General features: G+C 47.5%; 1 protein-coding gene and 1 long non-coding RNA gene across 2 annotated transcripts; both read left to right on the forward strand.

The window, feature by feature from the left end:
• The first annotated feature begins 1,187 nt into the window (after positions 1-1,187).
• LOC135391129 (uncharacterized) lies at positions 1,188-4,100 on the forward strand. The gene has a single exon (XM_064621229.1). The coding sequence runs from the start codon at positions 1,188-1,190 to the stop codon at positions 4,098-4,100; it is 2,913 nt and encodes a 970-aa protein (XP_064477299.1).
• A 4,903-nt stretch (positions 4,101-9,003) lies between these two features.
• LOC135373457 (uncharacterized) lies at positions 9,004-10,061 on the forward strand. Its single transcript, XR_010416468.1, has 2 exons — positions 9,004-9,406; positions 9,482-10,061. It is a non-coding gene; the product is annotated as an uncharacterized LOC135373457 (long non-coding RNA).
• The last annotated feature ends 6,636 nt before the right edge of the window (positions 10,062-16,697 follow it).

The following is a 16,697-nucleotide window of genomic DNA, read 5'->3' on the forward strand; positions in this document are numbered from 1 at the left end:
GCAATGATAATCCATTTGTTCAATGGTTATAGACACAAGCTGAAGGTGGGAGTGAAGCTGGAATGCCTCTTTTGCAGAAAGAAAGTGACGTTGAGACCACAACAGGTATATTTGGATGTTATAACTGATTTAGTGTCTCTCTCATTTGTTAAATGACTGTGCAGGCACATTGGCACCGATGGAAAATTTGCCATCCACATCTGAACTTCGTCCTCCTGTGCTTCAATCTGGAGAGTACTGCCACCAGTGTGGTCAGCTCCTCCCTCCAAGTTTGTCTACTTTGCCTTACAAGCCAGTGACACCTGCAGCTGGCACTTCAGATGTTCTAATTGCTGGTGGATCAGGTGGGTTGCATCGCTTGTGTTGCACTCTTGTTATTTGTACACCCATAATGTTTCTCGCTAGCTAGAGCAACCATACTGTTACTCTCAGATCCTGAGGATGCCACAGATCCCTCACACATTCTACGGTCATCAACTCACGTTGTGGAGGATGTAGTCCCTATCAGTGAATGCTTCATTGAAGAAGTGCTGGAAAGGTAAATTACCTGTCTGTTTTTTTTTTCCTATAAATAGTGTTGTATTTGATGGCACCTAACAAAGGGAAGCATTGTTCTGTTACTGTTGTTGCAATTGTATGCTGGTGGTAAGGTGTTCCATGTTGAGTATCCTCCATCTTTGTTCACATATATTTGGCAGAGAATCCTTACGCCTTATGCTTTGTAACTTATTAAGCTTGACTTAGCATGCTTTAAGAGGCTGGTGACCAAACATCAGCACAAATATCTCTAGCCGGTCATGTGCATTCATCTTGTCAAGGCCACTTGATCAACGCCACCAGTAATGCTTTTTATTGTCCAGAACTCCATTGGTGGATTTGTGTTGCTGAGCTATTGCATTCAACTTGAATATGTCTTTGTTGACTATGGAACGGTTTTCTATTGGCAGTGCTGAACACCCATCACAAGTCATGGAAGAAAGGGAGTCGCTCTTGGATGATGAACCCTCATCTTCTGATGAAAATTCATAGGGTGATTAATGGTAAGCTATAGTTTGCTGTATAATGTAAGCTAAGCGCCTGCTTTGGTTGGCCTAGTGAGGACTAGCATAAGCAGGGGTTTATGGTGCCGAAACCCGCGAATTCCACTGAGATACCGACTAGAGAGGGTGGATTGAGCATCAACAACGATGGATCGTCTAAAGCAAAAACGAGGAGTTCTACGTACAGCAGTGACGAAGCTTATCAACGAAATCGACGTGTTACTGGAAGCACCTACTACAACGACGGGTGAGCTTTGCACAAAACTTGATCTTTTGAAGTTAAAAGAAGAGACTCTGAAGTCTTTAGACAACTCTATCGAGGCTCTTGTGGTGGATGAAGACTTCGCTGATGAGATTCAGACAGTCTTTTCTTACGAAGAAAAAATATGTGTAACGATATCAAAAATTTGTCAGAAACTGAATGCGCACGAGAGACCACCTGAAGTACAACCGGAGTCCACAACAGGCACGCAACAAACACGGGCAAGAAACCCCACTGATACCAGGGTGAAACTACCAAAGTTAGAAGTGCCGAAGTTCAACGGAGAACTTACGCTTTGGACGACGTTTTGGGATCAGATCGAATCCAGTATTCATACAAACGAAACTTTGCACAAAGTAGACAAGTTCAAGTACCTTAAGAGCTACTTGACTGGCAAAGCAGCTACCGCTATTAGCGGGCTGCCACTTACCAACGAGAACTACGATGCTGCGATAGACATTTTGAAACAACGTTTCAACCAGAAGCAGCTTATCGTCGACCAACATCTAGATCGCTTGTTGAATCTGCCAAAGGTTAAGGATGCACAGAATCCCGTTCGACTTCGGGAACTATATGATGAGATCCAAGTACGAATACGAAGTCTACGGGCTCTTGATGTCGACCCGAACGACTACGGAGTCATGCTGATGACTGTGTTACGCAAGGTCATACCAAAAGAGGTGACTTTAGACTACAATCGCAAGTACGCGGGAGGTACCCCCGAAGGCAAAGACGAAATTGATAATTTTCTAGACTTTCTCAAAGTCGAAGTGGAAAGTCGAGAGAAGGACATGTCGTCAATCGACAAGCGTATGGAAGGCGGACGTCATAGCACGGAACGAAGGGACACAAGGCGACCTTTCGAGCGGCAAACGACCGGAGCCTTGGCGACTGGAGTGACAGTTCGACAGACATACTGTGTTTTATGCAATGCAACTGACCATACTCTAGAAAACTGCAACGGCAACCTCGCGGCTGAAGACAAGAAAGCTTTACTTTCGCGAGAAGGTCGCTGCTTAAAGTGCGTAAAGCGGTATCACCGATCAAGAGACTGCAGAACCGCTCCTCGTCTAAAATGCTCACACTGCGGTGGGCATCATCTCACGGTACTATGCGAACAGCCCTTGAAGAGACAAGGCAATGAAGAACCCAGGAATTCTTGTTTGGGTGTGTTGTCATCTACCATGTCAGAGTCCGAAATCAACAGAGACAGAGGCACGATCCTTCTACTGACAGCTCGGGTATGGGCAGAAACTAACGCAAAGCGACAGTTTGTGAGGATAATGCTTGACGGAGGAAGTCAAAGGACATTTATTAAGGAGTCCCTTTCACATCTGCTTGACTGCGAATCAGTAGGGGAGGAGGTGTTGACGATATGCGGCTTCGGTTGTAGGCCGTTGAAAAGAAGGTGTCGTCGTGTTAAAGTTTGGCTTCGCAGCCAATATTCCCGCAAAGAAGTGTGTGTTGAAGCTCTGGAAACACCTGATATTTCAGCTAATGTGCTACACCCACCTGATTTTAATCTAACACGAACTCTAGCCGAGAGAGGCATGCAGGTGGCCGACGTTGTACTTACGGGCATAACCTGTAATAGCGAGGTCCAGATCCTCATTGGTGCAGATTCCTACTGGGCAGTAGTGACAGGCGAGACGGAACCAATCACAGACAAGCTCTTCGCGATTAAAACGATATTCGGCTGGACAGTTCAAGGCCTTACTTCCTCATCGCCGTCTGACAACTTGGACACCAATGTACGTGTGCTTAGAGTAACAGCGGAAAGCTTTGAAGACGAAACTTCTTCCCAGCTGCGAAGATTTTGGGAACTTGAACACATTGGGATTCAGCACAACGAAACCGAATGCAAAGAAGATCGTACTAATGAAGTGATGGATCATTTTACTAAAACAATTACGAAGAAAGACGGAAGGTATGAAGTTTCCCTACCTTGGACCACGAAAAAAGACGAGTTACCTTCAAATCTAGAAGTAGCAAAGACAAGACTCCGATCGCTAACGAAACGCCTCATGAGAGATAGTGGGGTAATTGAAGAGTACGATGCTGGTATTCGCCTCTACGAACAAAACAGACATGCGGAAAAGATACCAGCGGACGACAACTCGACTAACACTCAGTACTACCTTACTCATCGAGCCGTGATTCGACGTGAAAGGGACACCACAAAAATAAGGATTGTATTTGATGCTTCGTATAGTGTCGCTAGCGAACCTTCTCTCACCGATGTTCTTCATGCTGGACCAAATCTTAATCCGGAGGTCCTTCACGTTCTGCTCCGCTTTCGCAGGAACACAGTTGCACTGATCGCTGATATTGAGAAAGCCTTCCTACAGATTTCATTAGCCGAAGCTGACCGCGATGCTTTAAGATTCCTGTGGTACACGACAACACCGAGAGTGGGACAACCATTACCCGACGTTGAAATTCTGCGTACGACACGGGTCCCATTCGGCGCTACTTCAAGCCCTTTTCTTTTAGCTGGAACTGTGCGACACCATCTACAAACATCGTCTGAAAAGTACCCGAAGACTTGCGAACTCCTCTTAGAGAGTTTCTACGTAGATGACCTGGTAACCAGCGTCGACACAGTTGAAGAAGCACAACAGCTTTGGAAGGAATCAGTCATCATTTTTGAAGATTGCTGCATGAGATTACGAAAATGGGCAACCAATGATGAACAGCTGTGTGCAACTCTGCGGCACTACGAAGACGAAAGTTTGATCTCGCATCACGAGAGGAAGCTGTTAGGTCTGGTTTGGGACGCGGAAAGTGATACGTTATGAGTTGCGCTAAATTCCGTGATGGACTTTCTGCTGACGGCTAACGTTACCAAGCGTAGCCTGCTTCAAACGGTAGCGCGAATATTCGATCCTCTTGGGATTCTCGCACCATTCGTTATAAAAGCCAAGATCTTGTTCCAACGTGTCTGGTAAAAGGAACTAAGATGGGACGAGAGTCTCCCGCACGACATTCTGGAAGACTGGCAAAAATGGTGTCATGAACTCCCAAAAGCCGATGAAATATGGATTCCAAGGAGCATTAAAAGTACGGCGCAAGTACTCAGCGAATCCGTACACGTATTCTGCGACGCCAGTCTACAGGCATACGGAGCGGTCGCCTACATCAGGAGCCAATATGCCGACGGATCATGCACCGTTTAACTTTTGTTGTCGAAGACCAGAGTTGCTTTTTTGAAAAGCATTACATTACCACGTCTGGAACTGCTCGGAGCTCTGCTAGGGACTCGCCTTTGCAACTATGTCAACCAGAGCTTCAGGGACATTGTTAAGGCCACACTCTGGACTGATTCTATGATTGTTCTTTACTGGGTACAGGGTCAAGCACAACGCTACAAGCCCTTTGTGACCAACAGAATCTCTGAAATACAAAGTCACAGGAATCTTTCAGATTGGCGACACTGTCCTGGAAAAGAAAATCCAGCAGATCTTCTTACACGTGGCGTAAACGTTGAATACTTGAAGGCAAGAAGTGTCTGATGGGAAGGACCGCCATGGCTGAAGGAAACAGAAGCGAGCTGGCCGAAGCTGGCTGACGTGCGCGGAATGCTAGGAGAAAACTTCCGTGACGAAGAAGTCAAGACAACATACGTCATGCTCCTGCCATCGCGTCAATTGAAGCCAATTCTAAATTTGAACGACTATTGTTCGCTGGATAAAATCATCAGGGTAACGTCATGGATATACAGGTTTATACAGAATGCGAGGCAAAGAGAGCCTAAAGAAAGGGGGCCCCTCACTACGGAAGAGCTACAGCAGGCCGAAAGGTACTGGATCAAAGAAGTTCAAGAGGAGGTGTTCTCAGAAGAGTTGCAAGCACTGCATTGCTCACAACCAGTGAAATCAACGTCAAGTGTAAGAGACTTCCACCCATATTTGGACCCGAATTGACTTCTACGGATAAAGGGAAGATTACAACGAAGCAACGAAAACGAAGAAGTGAAGCATCCATTGATATTACCAAAGCAGCACACTTACACGCGACTACTTATCGAAAAGACGCATCAACGCTTACTGCATTCTGGAGTCCGTGACACGCTCGTTGAGCTAAGAGAACATTATTGGATTATCCAGGGTCGTCAAGCTGTGAAAAGTACTCTGTAAAAGTGCGTGTGGTGCAAGCGGCAACGCGCTCAACCGACGTTCCAAGACGTTGCCCCGCTTCCTCCTGATAGGATAAACAGGACTGGACCTTTCGAGGTAACGGGAAAAGACTTTGCGGGACCCCTCTTCTACAAGACTGCAGGCAACAACTCAACGAAATGCTAAATCGCTCTTTTTACGTGTGCTGTAACAAGAGCGGTACACCTAGAAGTTGTCGACGATCTCACAGCAAACCAATTCCTCATGGCATTTCGCCGGTTCGTAGCCAGAAGGGGATTATGTAAGATTATTTATTCCGACAATGCGCTTGCTTTTAAGCGAGCTTCTAAGGATTTTAGGATCCTCTGGAACAATATACGTAGCCCTGAGGCACACGCCTACTTTTCGAAAAAGTGTATCCACTGGAAATTTATTATCGAGCGAGCAGCATGGTCCCAGCAAACCACCGACGTCCTAAGGACATCCTCGCATGATCCTGTGGTCCTGGTCCCTTATGGATGTCCTAAAAATGTCTTTAAGATATCTTTAAAAATGTCCTAATTTTATCCAGTGGGATGTCCGAGCAGTATGTCACTGGGACTTCCTGACAACGTCCTACCTGGATGTCAAACTTAAATTGAAATGCATGCATATTTTTGTGCTGAAACTATTGCAGCTTCATACTACATAACACAGTTTTGAACAGTATGTTGGAAAGGCAGGTCCATAGTGATTTTGAGCATCGAACAAAAAAGTATGAAATCATTATTGAAGCGCACATGGCAGGTAACACATCAAACAACAAATATTTCACGAAATCTGTTCCTCATATCATTTTTCATATCACCTGTTCACGAAAGCAACATTGCAATGCATGGCCCAAGCTTACCTGAATTGAATGAGAGTGAGTTACTTTTGGAATGTAGAAACACACATATTTCATGCTTCACTATACAAAAGTCTCGTACTCTGATAAAGTGCACCTATATAGGTCAAGTGACCAGATGTCCCTATTTACGTGGTAACATCCCCGGCTTTTTGTCCATTGTTTCTGTGTCCGAAGTTTGCAATGATCTACTTGTTGATCTAACACAAATACAGGGTCTTCATTTTTATCCTTCACAGCATTTTCTGAAAGGCTATGAGAGCAGCACAGATGCCGTTTTTGCAATTGAGTTATACGGCCATGCGGACATAATCTGGAAGAGTGTATGTCAGTACAAGATGAGTAAATACATAAAATTCATTAATTAACTCTTTAATTAGGGAATTTGACAAAAGCGAGATAGCAGAATAGGAGTCAATCCTCGTTCAAAGCCATTCTATCTTTTAAAAATCCAGAAAAGAGCGCGTGACGTGAAATATTCATCGCTGGATTTTGGTATGCAAATGAGTAAAAACGAAGAACCGCGCCTCAGAGCGCATCATCTACGCCGACGAAGGCTTCTCAGGGCCGGAAAGCGGTTTATCTAGTCAGCATATCGGCCAACTTCAATCATCTCCGTTGCTCCAAATCACGTGGCCTCTGACATGAAATGAGCGCTGTGCTCTCTGCGTTCCCAGTCACTGCGGTTTCGTGTCAAACTTCAGGGATGGATATTTTAACGCACGTGCGTGTTTCAGGAATTGCTAGACGCGGAATGGCTTTTAACAAGCATAGTCTCTCATTCTGCTATCGCGCTTTTGCACAGAATCCCCTAATTAAAGAGTTAATTAATGAATTTTATGTAATTAGTCAACTTGTAGTTTTATACATTCTTCGAGAGGATGTCTGCCTGGTCCTATAATTTGACTGCAAAAATGACATCTGTGCTGTCCTCATAGCTTTTTTTAATAAAAATTTTGCAAAGCATCAAAATAAGCACCCTGTATAGTACTTGGGCTTGTTGAAAATGGAATCACGCTAAAACTTTGGCAATCAATCACACGAAGCTTGTGTTCCTCCAGCTCGGGCGTGATTACTTAGTATACGGGCTGTAGTTCCACAATCCGTGAAATCAATTAATAATGAGAGGATAGAGAGGTAGCAAGCGAGCTGGTGGTATAGATCCATAACTTAAACCCCCGAGACTAGGGGACAAAATTGAGACCTTGTCTGTGTTTGTCGTTTTTTTGTCCCCTAGTCTCGGTTTTTTAAGTTATGGATCAATTAATAATGTTGAAATGCCTTGCGCTGAGTTGAGGGAAGTATTTTGACTGTGAAACTACCCGCCTGCCAACTGCTGCGAAGATAGTGCAAGCATGAAACGGTGGGCCAGCACAAACCCCGCTTACTAAAATCAGTGCTTACTACTACTGCTTTGAATTCAGAGAGTTCTGGTGACGCCACATATATGTGTTCGATGTTGTACATGGCGCTACAGCCCTGTCAGGTCGCAAAAAGACGGTGAAAACGTATTGAAAGACGCACAGTAAAATTATATGAAACAACCTTAACGATCACAATGGTGGTTACGGTGGGTGATATCCCCCAGGTGAAAATCTGAACTGGATTCCGAAGTGGTTCCATTTGTATGCCAAAGTGGTTTGAAGTGGAGTAAACCGTCTCTGGTTCAGAGTAAAGTGCTTCCACTTGATTGCCAAGCGGTTTCCAACTGTTTGTTGGGTCCATATACCAGAAACATTCGCGCAGAGTACCGGAATCGAACTTTGCACAATTTTCACTTGAGTTTGAAACCGAAACTTGAATGGCCTCGTCGTCGACACGAGGAGCAAGACCGAGCGCCATCTGCATCAGTACGTGTTTTGAAATGTCGTTGCTGTTGGTCGTCGAGCTCGTCGGTTCGCAGTTTTCGTCTTTCAACTCTTCAAAACGGGCAAAAACGTGAATATTTAGAATCTCAGTCGTCAGGCACTGCATTATGTACAACTGCTTGTGTTACAACTTCTGCACCAGCTCAGTCGGAAGAAACTACAAGCGATGCGCAGGACTGCAATTACGCTGGTAAGTAGTAGTGATTCGATATCTATGTACATATTTATCTCGGTTCTACTCCCCGTTATTACTGTTGTCTAAAATATCGTAAGTGCAGGCTACCTGTTGGGTAATCTCCATGCCTTCCTGCTCAGGCTTCTCTCCCATGGGGTTACTATTATTTATCTGAACTTTGTGTAGCCTGCTAGTGCTTGAATTGGCTTTGTTATGAATTGTCTTGTAGCTTGCAGTTTGTCATACAAATGGAGGAGACTTGCAGGATGCTTACGAATCATACAGAACAAGGGCCAGCTACTGAAAAGAGGTATGTGGCATATGATTGTTGCAGGAAAACATTTACGTGTACTTTTGCGAAAAGTTTTTCTACAGGTTTTCTCACTGAAACTGAATTCCCAGTTTATCGCTTCAATATGCACTACGTTTATGTAATTTTGTCCTCGGGTGAGGAAAGAATGGATCCAGTCTCATCTGCCACGAGGTAGGAGCAGCAACACTTCTTACTGGCTATCATGCTGATATAAATATAAACTGTACTTTTTGCACGAAACAGGATTGCAGATACTAAAGTAGCAATGTGGGTAGTTGGTGCTGACGGCTCATCTCAAAGCAGCAACACAAGACAAGGACGACGAGTGAAAAAGCACTAAGTTCTTATCACTCGTCGTTTCTGTCCTGTGTTACAGCTTCGAGATGAACTGGGCTGCCGACTGTTGGTAAGACCAAATTATCTTCACGTAAAGCAGCATTGCCACTGGTGTGAATTTCTTCTTTTCGGTGATAACAATACATTCGGGTACAGGTGTCGTAGTACAGTCGGCTTGCACTTTTTCTATCATTGACTCCAGACATCATTTATGTCCGATTAACTAGCATATACACATGCGGATCTGGCTAGTTCTAGACGAGGGTATTATAGCTGTTGGCATTTCAGTATGAAGAACCCCTTGGCTCGGCCTCACATATGCAGTGCTGTTCCGTGAAACGTAGCCAGTACTCAACGTGTTCTTTGTGTGGATTATGGCCGTCGCACAAGAGGAAGATTTTGATGCAGCCGGTGTGTATGTTTCATATGAAATCAGATTAAAACTTGGGCAGGCTGGTGTGACATACTAAAAGCGTATGTTTCCAGGGCGCTGAGGAGCGTGACGTTGCGGGCAACGAGCACGAGCTGTGCAATGACTGCGACGACCTTTATGTGTGGTCTCATCTTGCATCTGACCCAATATGCCATTAAGCGAAACAGAAAACTTCGTGCCACTATTATGTTTGAAGTGGACACTGCGACAAAAAGGCGGCTACGCCACGGCAAAGAACTTGCATCAAAGGAATCAAGAACCGAAGATGCATCTCGCCATTAAATCGAGAACTATAGGGTACTGTGTGCGACTAAGTTAAGAGATAAACATTTTTAAGTGCAATATCAAGAGGTGCCGAAGATGTGTTCCAATATCATCCAGATAAACGTGTGTGACAGTGCGACTAAGTCAAGCCAAGACTGAAACATTTTTAAGTGCAGTATCAAGAGACGTCAAATAATCTGCATCAAAACAATCGGCAGCTGAAGATGTGTCTCAACATTAAACCAAGAGAACCAGGCAACGGTGTGTGACTAAGTCAAGTCAAAGTGAAACATTTTTAAGTACAATATAAAGAGTGAAAGTGTTTTCGTATTGTGTAGCATAAAATAAAGAACTTTTGGAGTCTTGTTATGTTATGTTGCTTGCCTGTGCTGCAGATAGACACTGATGTGCAAACAGAGTTGAGTAGAACAAACCGATGAACTGACGTACAGGCAAGCTACTGGACAATCTATGATAAACATGCCTGAGCAGGTGGTGAACACTGAAGACTGCACAGGACAGCTGTCTTGTATAGTCTCCAGTGTTTACCCATTGCTCAGGCTTGTTTAACATTTCAGCAAGTCTGTCCACCAGATGCCTGTATCTGGCATTTTACCAGCATTCGGGGCACGACATGAAAGAAAACACAGTATGGGAGAAAGATCCATTTCAGGTCCGTGAAATGTAGTTCGTAACGTTATAAGGACGTTTTCAGGAGATCCTGGGATGTGACTTTGGCAGTTTACAGGTAGTCCCACAGACGTCCCAGGGATGATAAAGGATGTCCGAAGGACGTTTCTATTGTCCGGAGCTGAACGTTCTGGGGACGTCCACAGGTCATTGTTGGTTTACTGGGGTGGGGAGGGTTTTGGGAGAGGATGGTGCGATCAGTGAAGAATACTCTCCGACGATCACTATCAAAAGCTTTACTCCATCATGACGAACTGATCAAAATTCTGACCGAGATTGAAGCCATAGTAAATTCTCGACCGCTCACCACTGTTCATGATACACCAGAGGATTATTCAGTGCTAACTCCGCTCATTTCCTGGTGGGAAAGAGACTGACGACGTTGCCAACTGACAAGGTGACGTCCACAGCGTCAGACTGGAGCTCGCTGAACAAGAGTTACCGACGTCGTGAACAGCTGCTCAACTCCTTCTGGACCCGATGGAGGAAGGACTATTTGCTACAACTTCGGTCCCATCACACAGCGAAACGTGGAAATGCGGTAACTTTGAAGCCCGGAGATTTGGTACTGCTCATGCAAGATCGCTTACCAAGACATCTGTGGAAGATGTGTCGGGTAGACACCATTACTCCCAGTGCTGACGGAAAAGTAAGAGCGTGCACAGTCCGACTACCAGACGGAACGTTGTTACGTCGACCTGTGCAACTTCTCTGTCCACTAGAGATTGTTTAATCAAGTGAGCAACTACTCACTGCGGGGGAGGATATTGGGGAATCGAAAATAACTTTATCTTCTTTGTGTGTGTTGAATGGGTTTGGGAACTGTCCTGAAAACGAAAAGGACGAAGAAGAAGTTAGCACGATGATGATGATTAAAACGAACGTCTTTTAGACGAAACATGACGCTTGTCATCCTTTTCTGATCGGCTAACTGAGAAACGAACCAGGTCATCGTGTTGCAGAACATAAATTTATGTGGTGCCGTGACCAGGTCAAGGGGTATGCAAATTCTCTAATAGAATCCCAATACTTCTCTCTCTATCCCATACCCAATTCATGTATGGCAGCTGACAGTCCTGGCCTTTCTGGTCAGCTACAGGGGTTCCACCTGGAAACAACAGAAATAAATGTATTTAGGCAACAAAAAGCTTCAAGTTTGCGGCTTTTACCATGCTGGATAGCATTTCACTCTCCGTAATCATCATTTGCAAGCCTTAAATTTTCGCAATGTCATTTATAAAATCCTCTACAATTTTTGAAAAGAACACCATCTGATCACTCACTGTGGCATTTCTAAGCTATCAAAGGCCATATGAGGACAGGAAAACGTTGTTTGGTTGTTCAAATCGGGTCGGAGCTCAAAACCTGAGCGGTATCATTCGACACCGCTGTTTGATTGCGGGTTTCTGAGCCTTAAATTCTGACTGTATCACATGTTACATCACTCACTGTGGCCTTTATATGCTATCGCAGGCGATATGAGGACAGGAAAGGTGTGTTCTGTTGTTGATATTGTATATGAACTTAAAACCTGAGGGGTATCATTCGTAACTGCTGCTTGACCGCAGGGTTTCGAGCCCTAAATTTTAACTATCACAAGTTAACTCACTCACAGAGGCTTGTATAAGCTATCGAAAGCTGCACGAGAACAGGGAAACGTCGTTCGGTTGTTGTGATTTGGTCGGAGCTTAAACTCTGAGGAGTATCATTCGTAACCGCTGCTTGACTGCAGGGTTTTGAGCCCTAAATTCTAACTGTATCACACGCTAAATCACTCACTGAGGCTTGTATAAGCTATAGAAAGCTTCACGAGAACAGGAAAACGTCGTTCGGTTGTTGTAATTTGGTCGGCGCTTAAAACCTGAGGGGTATCATTCGTAACTGCTGCTTCACTGCATGGTTTTGAGCCCTAAATTCTAACTGTATCACCCGTTAAATCACTCACTGAGGCTTGTATAAGCTATAGAAAGCTGCACGAGAACAGGATAACGTCGTTCGGCTGTTGTAATTTGGTCGGCGCTTAAAACCTGAGGGGTATCATTCGTAACTGCAGCTTCACTGCATGGTTTTGAGCCCTAAATTCTAACTGTATCACCCGTTAAATCACTCACTGAGGCTATTTATAAGCTATCGAAGACTATATGAGAACAGATATACATTTTTGGATTGTCCAAATTTGATTGGAGTATCATTCGGCACCGTTTTAGAGCACTGCACGGGCCCCGCGGGCCGGGCCGGCCTTGTTATTGGCTGTGTGCTCCGGACCGAGCCGAGCCCGGGCCGACAAAATACGGCAGCACCGCGGGCCGGGCCGGGCCCGGGCTAATTCCACACAATGGAGATGCATTAGTTCATATCATCATGCGCTTGCGTCATTCCTGTGCATATTTGCAAAGACAAGCAAAGGATACTGCATTATGCATATGATTCGACCCTCTAGAACATTCTCCAAGCCACATTACATTGCTCCTCACTCCTCACATATTTCACAATCACTTTGGCAAAACTTGGTGAGAGGGGTAGGGACTGGGAGAAGCAGTTTGTCGACAGCATGCTCTACCTCCGCAAAATCTTGACAGTGTAACGATAACGCCCATGCCCGCGTGCGTTATGGATTTAATTTGGTTTAGTGCGGTTACGGTGTTAAACCGCCATCACTTGTATGTTTGTCTTCTCTCCTTATAAATTTTCCTATAAATTTGTTTGATAATCGCCAGAAACGCGTACGTCGCGGCTGGAAATACTAGGCCGGGATCTACTCGCCGGGTCACCGGGCCGGGCCGGGCCGGGCCGCATAAAAATATGAAGGTCCGGGCCCGGGTCGGGCCGGGCCATTTTTCGATGCGCCCGGGCCGGGTCGGGCCCCGAAAAGTCGGCCCGTGCAGTGCTCTACACAGTTGCCTGTAAATCGTCCAAAATTGAACTTATTTAACAGATTTCACCACAGCTGAAACAGGGTGCGAATGTTTCACTAAAAATTGGGGAGTACAAACATCAAGGAACTAAAATTACTTACCTCCATGTGGTAATTAGCATGAAACAAGAAGCACAAGACGCACACACGTCCACCTACGACAGCGCAAAACCGAGGACTGAGAACAATGGATGTCTTCATGCGCTGACCAGGGCACTACCAGTCCTCCTCAGGTAACCGAGGATATGCGGCTGTAGAGTATGTACCACTGCGCCAATCTACAACGTTGCAAGCTCATTGGCCCAGACTGTGTGCACGCTCCGATTGGTCGACAATGTTTTAAAATCGAATTTTGTAGCGCGCATGTGCGTGCAGCGTCCCGGCGGCCGTTTCAGCAGTTACATCATATAGTTTCGAAATAGCTCGCATCGGCCGGTACGGCGTCCGTCCTCTTGTGTTCCGTGTTTCGGTGGTGTCAATCGGCAGAACAGTTAGTGATTCTACGCATGTTGTGCTGTTCCTGGACAGACTATTATCCCATGTACAGTCTATCAACTACGGAACTGGAATGCTTCGTGGGTTGGACCGGTTGGAGAGTGAAGAACGCGTTCGTGCGCCGTCGGATTTTGAGGGCTGACAACAGACAGGATTAAGATTACGTGTCACAAAAGCGCCTTCCGCTGTGCAAGCAACGAAATAAGATGCTCATCATAAAATCAGCCGGCACGGCGTCCTCTTGTGTTCCGTGTTTCGGTGATGTCAATCGGCTGAACAGTTTGTAGAAGTGTTCGCTGCGTTATTCATGCGTCGATGTGATTCAACGTGTGTTGTGCTGTTTCTGGACACGACTATTATCCCACGAACAGTCTGTAGGTAGCGTGTTCCAGGAAAGAGACAATGTTCTGGCTAATCCACGGGAACAACTGGCCGAGCGGCCCGTGCGCCGTGCATTTATTAGCGTGACCAATTTGAACGAGCGCTGATGGCGTTGCAGATTGGGCTGCTCGCTACAGGGCTCCCCCTCCCCTTCGACTGGCTGAGGGGGGAGTTGGAGACTGGCTGAGGGTGCTGGCCCAAGAGACTGTACGACGGAGCCTGGGGTCCGGGTGCGGAGGTCGTGCAGTGGAGCAAGGAAGTGGTGCAGGAGAGTCGGACTCCATGTAAGCAGGCTTCACCCGGTCTAAGGACACCACCTGTTGGTGTCCGGCCATGTCGAGGGTAAGCGTCTTGTCAGACCAGCACAGCACACGGAAGGGGCCGTCGTAGTGAGGGGCCAGGGGACGGCGAACGGCGTCACGACGCAGGAAGGCATGTGTGCAGGACTTGAGGTCTTGGGGAACAAAAGCCGGGACAGTGGTGGGCTGGCGCGGAGGGCTCGGAGCAAGCTGACGGAAGAGGCGTTGGAGGCCGTGGACATAGTCGGCCGGGGGAACAGGCTGCTCAGTTTGACCGGGGCACCAGAAGTCAGCGGGCAAACGCAGGGTCGTGCCGAAAACCAACTATGCGGCAGAGCAGGCAAGGTCGTGCTTCAGGGCGGAGCGAATGCCCAGCAAGACTAGGGGCAGATGGTCGACCCAATGAGTCCCTGCCTGGCGAGCGATGAGAGCGGTCTTCAGCTAGCGGTGAAAACGCTCCACCAGACCGTTTGCAGCGGGGTGGTAGGCTGTGGTCCGCAGATGGTGAATGCCGAGGAGCGCCATGAGTCGCCTGAAGAGGGCACTCTGGAACTGCCGTCCCTGGTCGGTGGTAATGCGGGCGGGGCAGCCGTACCGTGCGATCCAGGCGGAAAGGAGGGCGTGCGCCACGGTATCTGCAGTCGCATCGGGAAGGGGAACCGCTTCCGGCCATCGTGTATAGCGGTCCACGATAGTAAGAAGGTAGCGATGGCCGTGGCACGGGGGTAATGGACCAACGAGGTCGACATGAAGGTGCTGAAACCGTGCGTCAGGCAAGGTGAAGGGATGAACGGGTGTCTTGGTGTGACGTGTGATCTTGGCCTTTTGGCAAGCGATGCAAGCCCTCGTCCAACGTCGAACGTTCGTGTTCATTCCCTGCCACACAAAGCGAGGTGACAATAGTCGCTGCGTGGCACGGATCCCAGGATGGCTGGTGTTATGAAGATCTTGAAAGATAGGGAAGCGCAGGGAGGGCGGCAAGTAGGGACGGGGGACGGGGCCAGAGAGGTCGCACCATATGTCAGACGTCCGTGTTCATTCCCGGCCACACAAAGCGAGATGACAATAGTCGCTGTGTGGCACGGATCCCAGGATGGCTGGTGTTATGAAGATCTTGAAAGGTAGGGAAGCGCAGGGAGGGCGGCAAGTAGGGACGGGGGACGGGGCCAGAGAGGTCGCACCATATGTCAGACGACGAAAAGGGTAGAGGCGCCTTCTGAAGCTGTAGGGGGTGCTTGGTCGTGTCTGAGAGAAGGTGACTAAGCGTAGGATCTCCCGCTTGCGCGGCGGCCAGAGTGTCGAAGGTCAAGGCAGCCGAACACGTGGCACCCTCGAGGCGTGACAGTGCGTCGGCCGATCACCACGAACGAAGCGGACGTCGGTGGTGTACTCCGAGATGAGAGAGAGACGACGGAGGTCGGTCGGGAAGTATGTGTCACGGTTGGACTTGAAGACAAGCGTAAGAGGTTTATGGTCCGTGAGAACGTAGAACCGCCGGCCTTCGAGGTAATGCTGGAAGTGCCTCACAGCGTAGTAGATGGCGAGGAGTTCTCGGCTAAAGGTGCTATACCTCTCTTCGGATGGCTTGAGCCGGTGAGAGAAGAAAGCCAAGGGGGCTCAATCATCGCCGGACTGCTGCTGCTGGAGAACGGCGCCAACGGCATGAGATGAGGCGTCCACCATTAGGCGTGTAGGGGCCGAAGACACCGGGTGTACGAGCATGGCGACTGAAGCAAGGGCCGCCTTGATGGTTTGGAAGGCAGTGAGAGCTTCTGAGAAGAGAGTCAGAGGGGAGTTCGCCTTGGTGAGCGTACGAAGCAGGTCGGTCAAGGGGCGCAAGAGGTCGGCACAGTGCGGGATAAAACGGCGATGGAAGTTTACGAGGCCGAGAAACTCGCAGAGCTTCCGCAGTGAAGAAGGCACGGGGAAGTCTTGAACGGCTTGTACCTTGGACGGGAGCGGTGAAATGCCGTCCGCCGACACGCTGTGGCCGAGGAAGTCCAACGACGGAACGCCGAAAAGGCATTTGCCGGGATTAATGGCAAGGCCGTTGTCGTGCAGGCGCTGGAACAGCTGGCGCAGGTGTGCTTCGTGTTCCTCAGGAGACTTGCTGGCAATGAGTAGGTCGTCCAGATACGCAAACACGAAAGGAAGACCTCGTATGACGTCGTTGATAAAGCGCTGAAAAGTCTGTGCAGCATTCCGAAGACCGGACGGCATTCGGAC

The sequence above is a fragment of the Ornithodoros turicata genome, chromosome 1, assembly GCF_037126465.1.
Source record: "Ornithodoros turicata isolate Travis chromosome 1, ASM3712646v1, whole genome shotgun sequence".
In the NCBI taxonomy this organism is placed as follows: domain Eukaryota; kingdom Metazoa; phylum Arthropoda; class Arachnida; order Ixodida; family Argasidae; genus Ornithodoros; species Ornithodoros turicata.

Excerpts from the sequence above, each read along its gene's own strand:
- LOC135391129 (XM_064621229.1), top strand. The coding sequence starts at position 1,188 with ATGGATCGTCTAAAGCAAAAACGAGGAGTTCTACGTACAGCAGTGACG.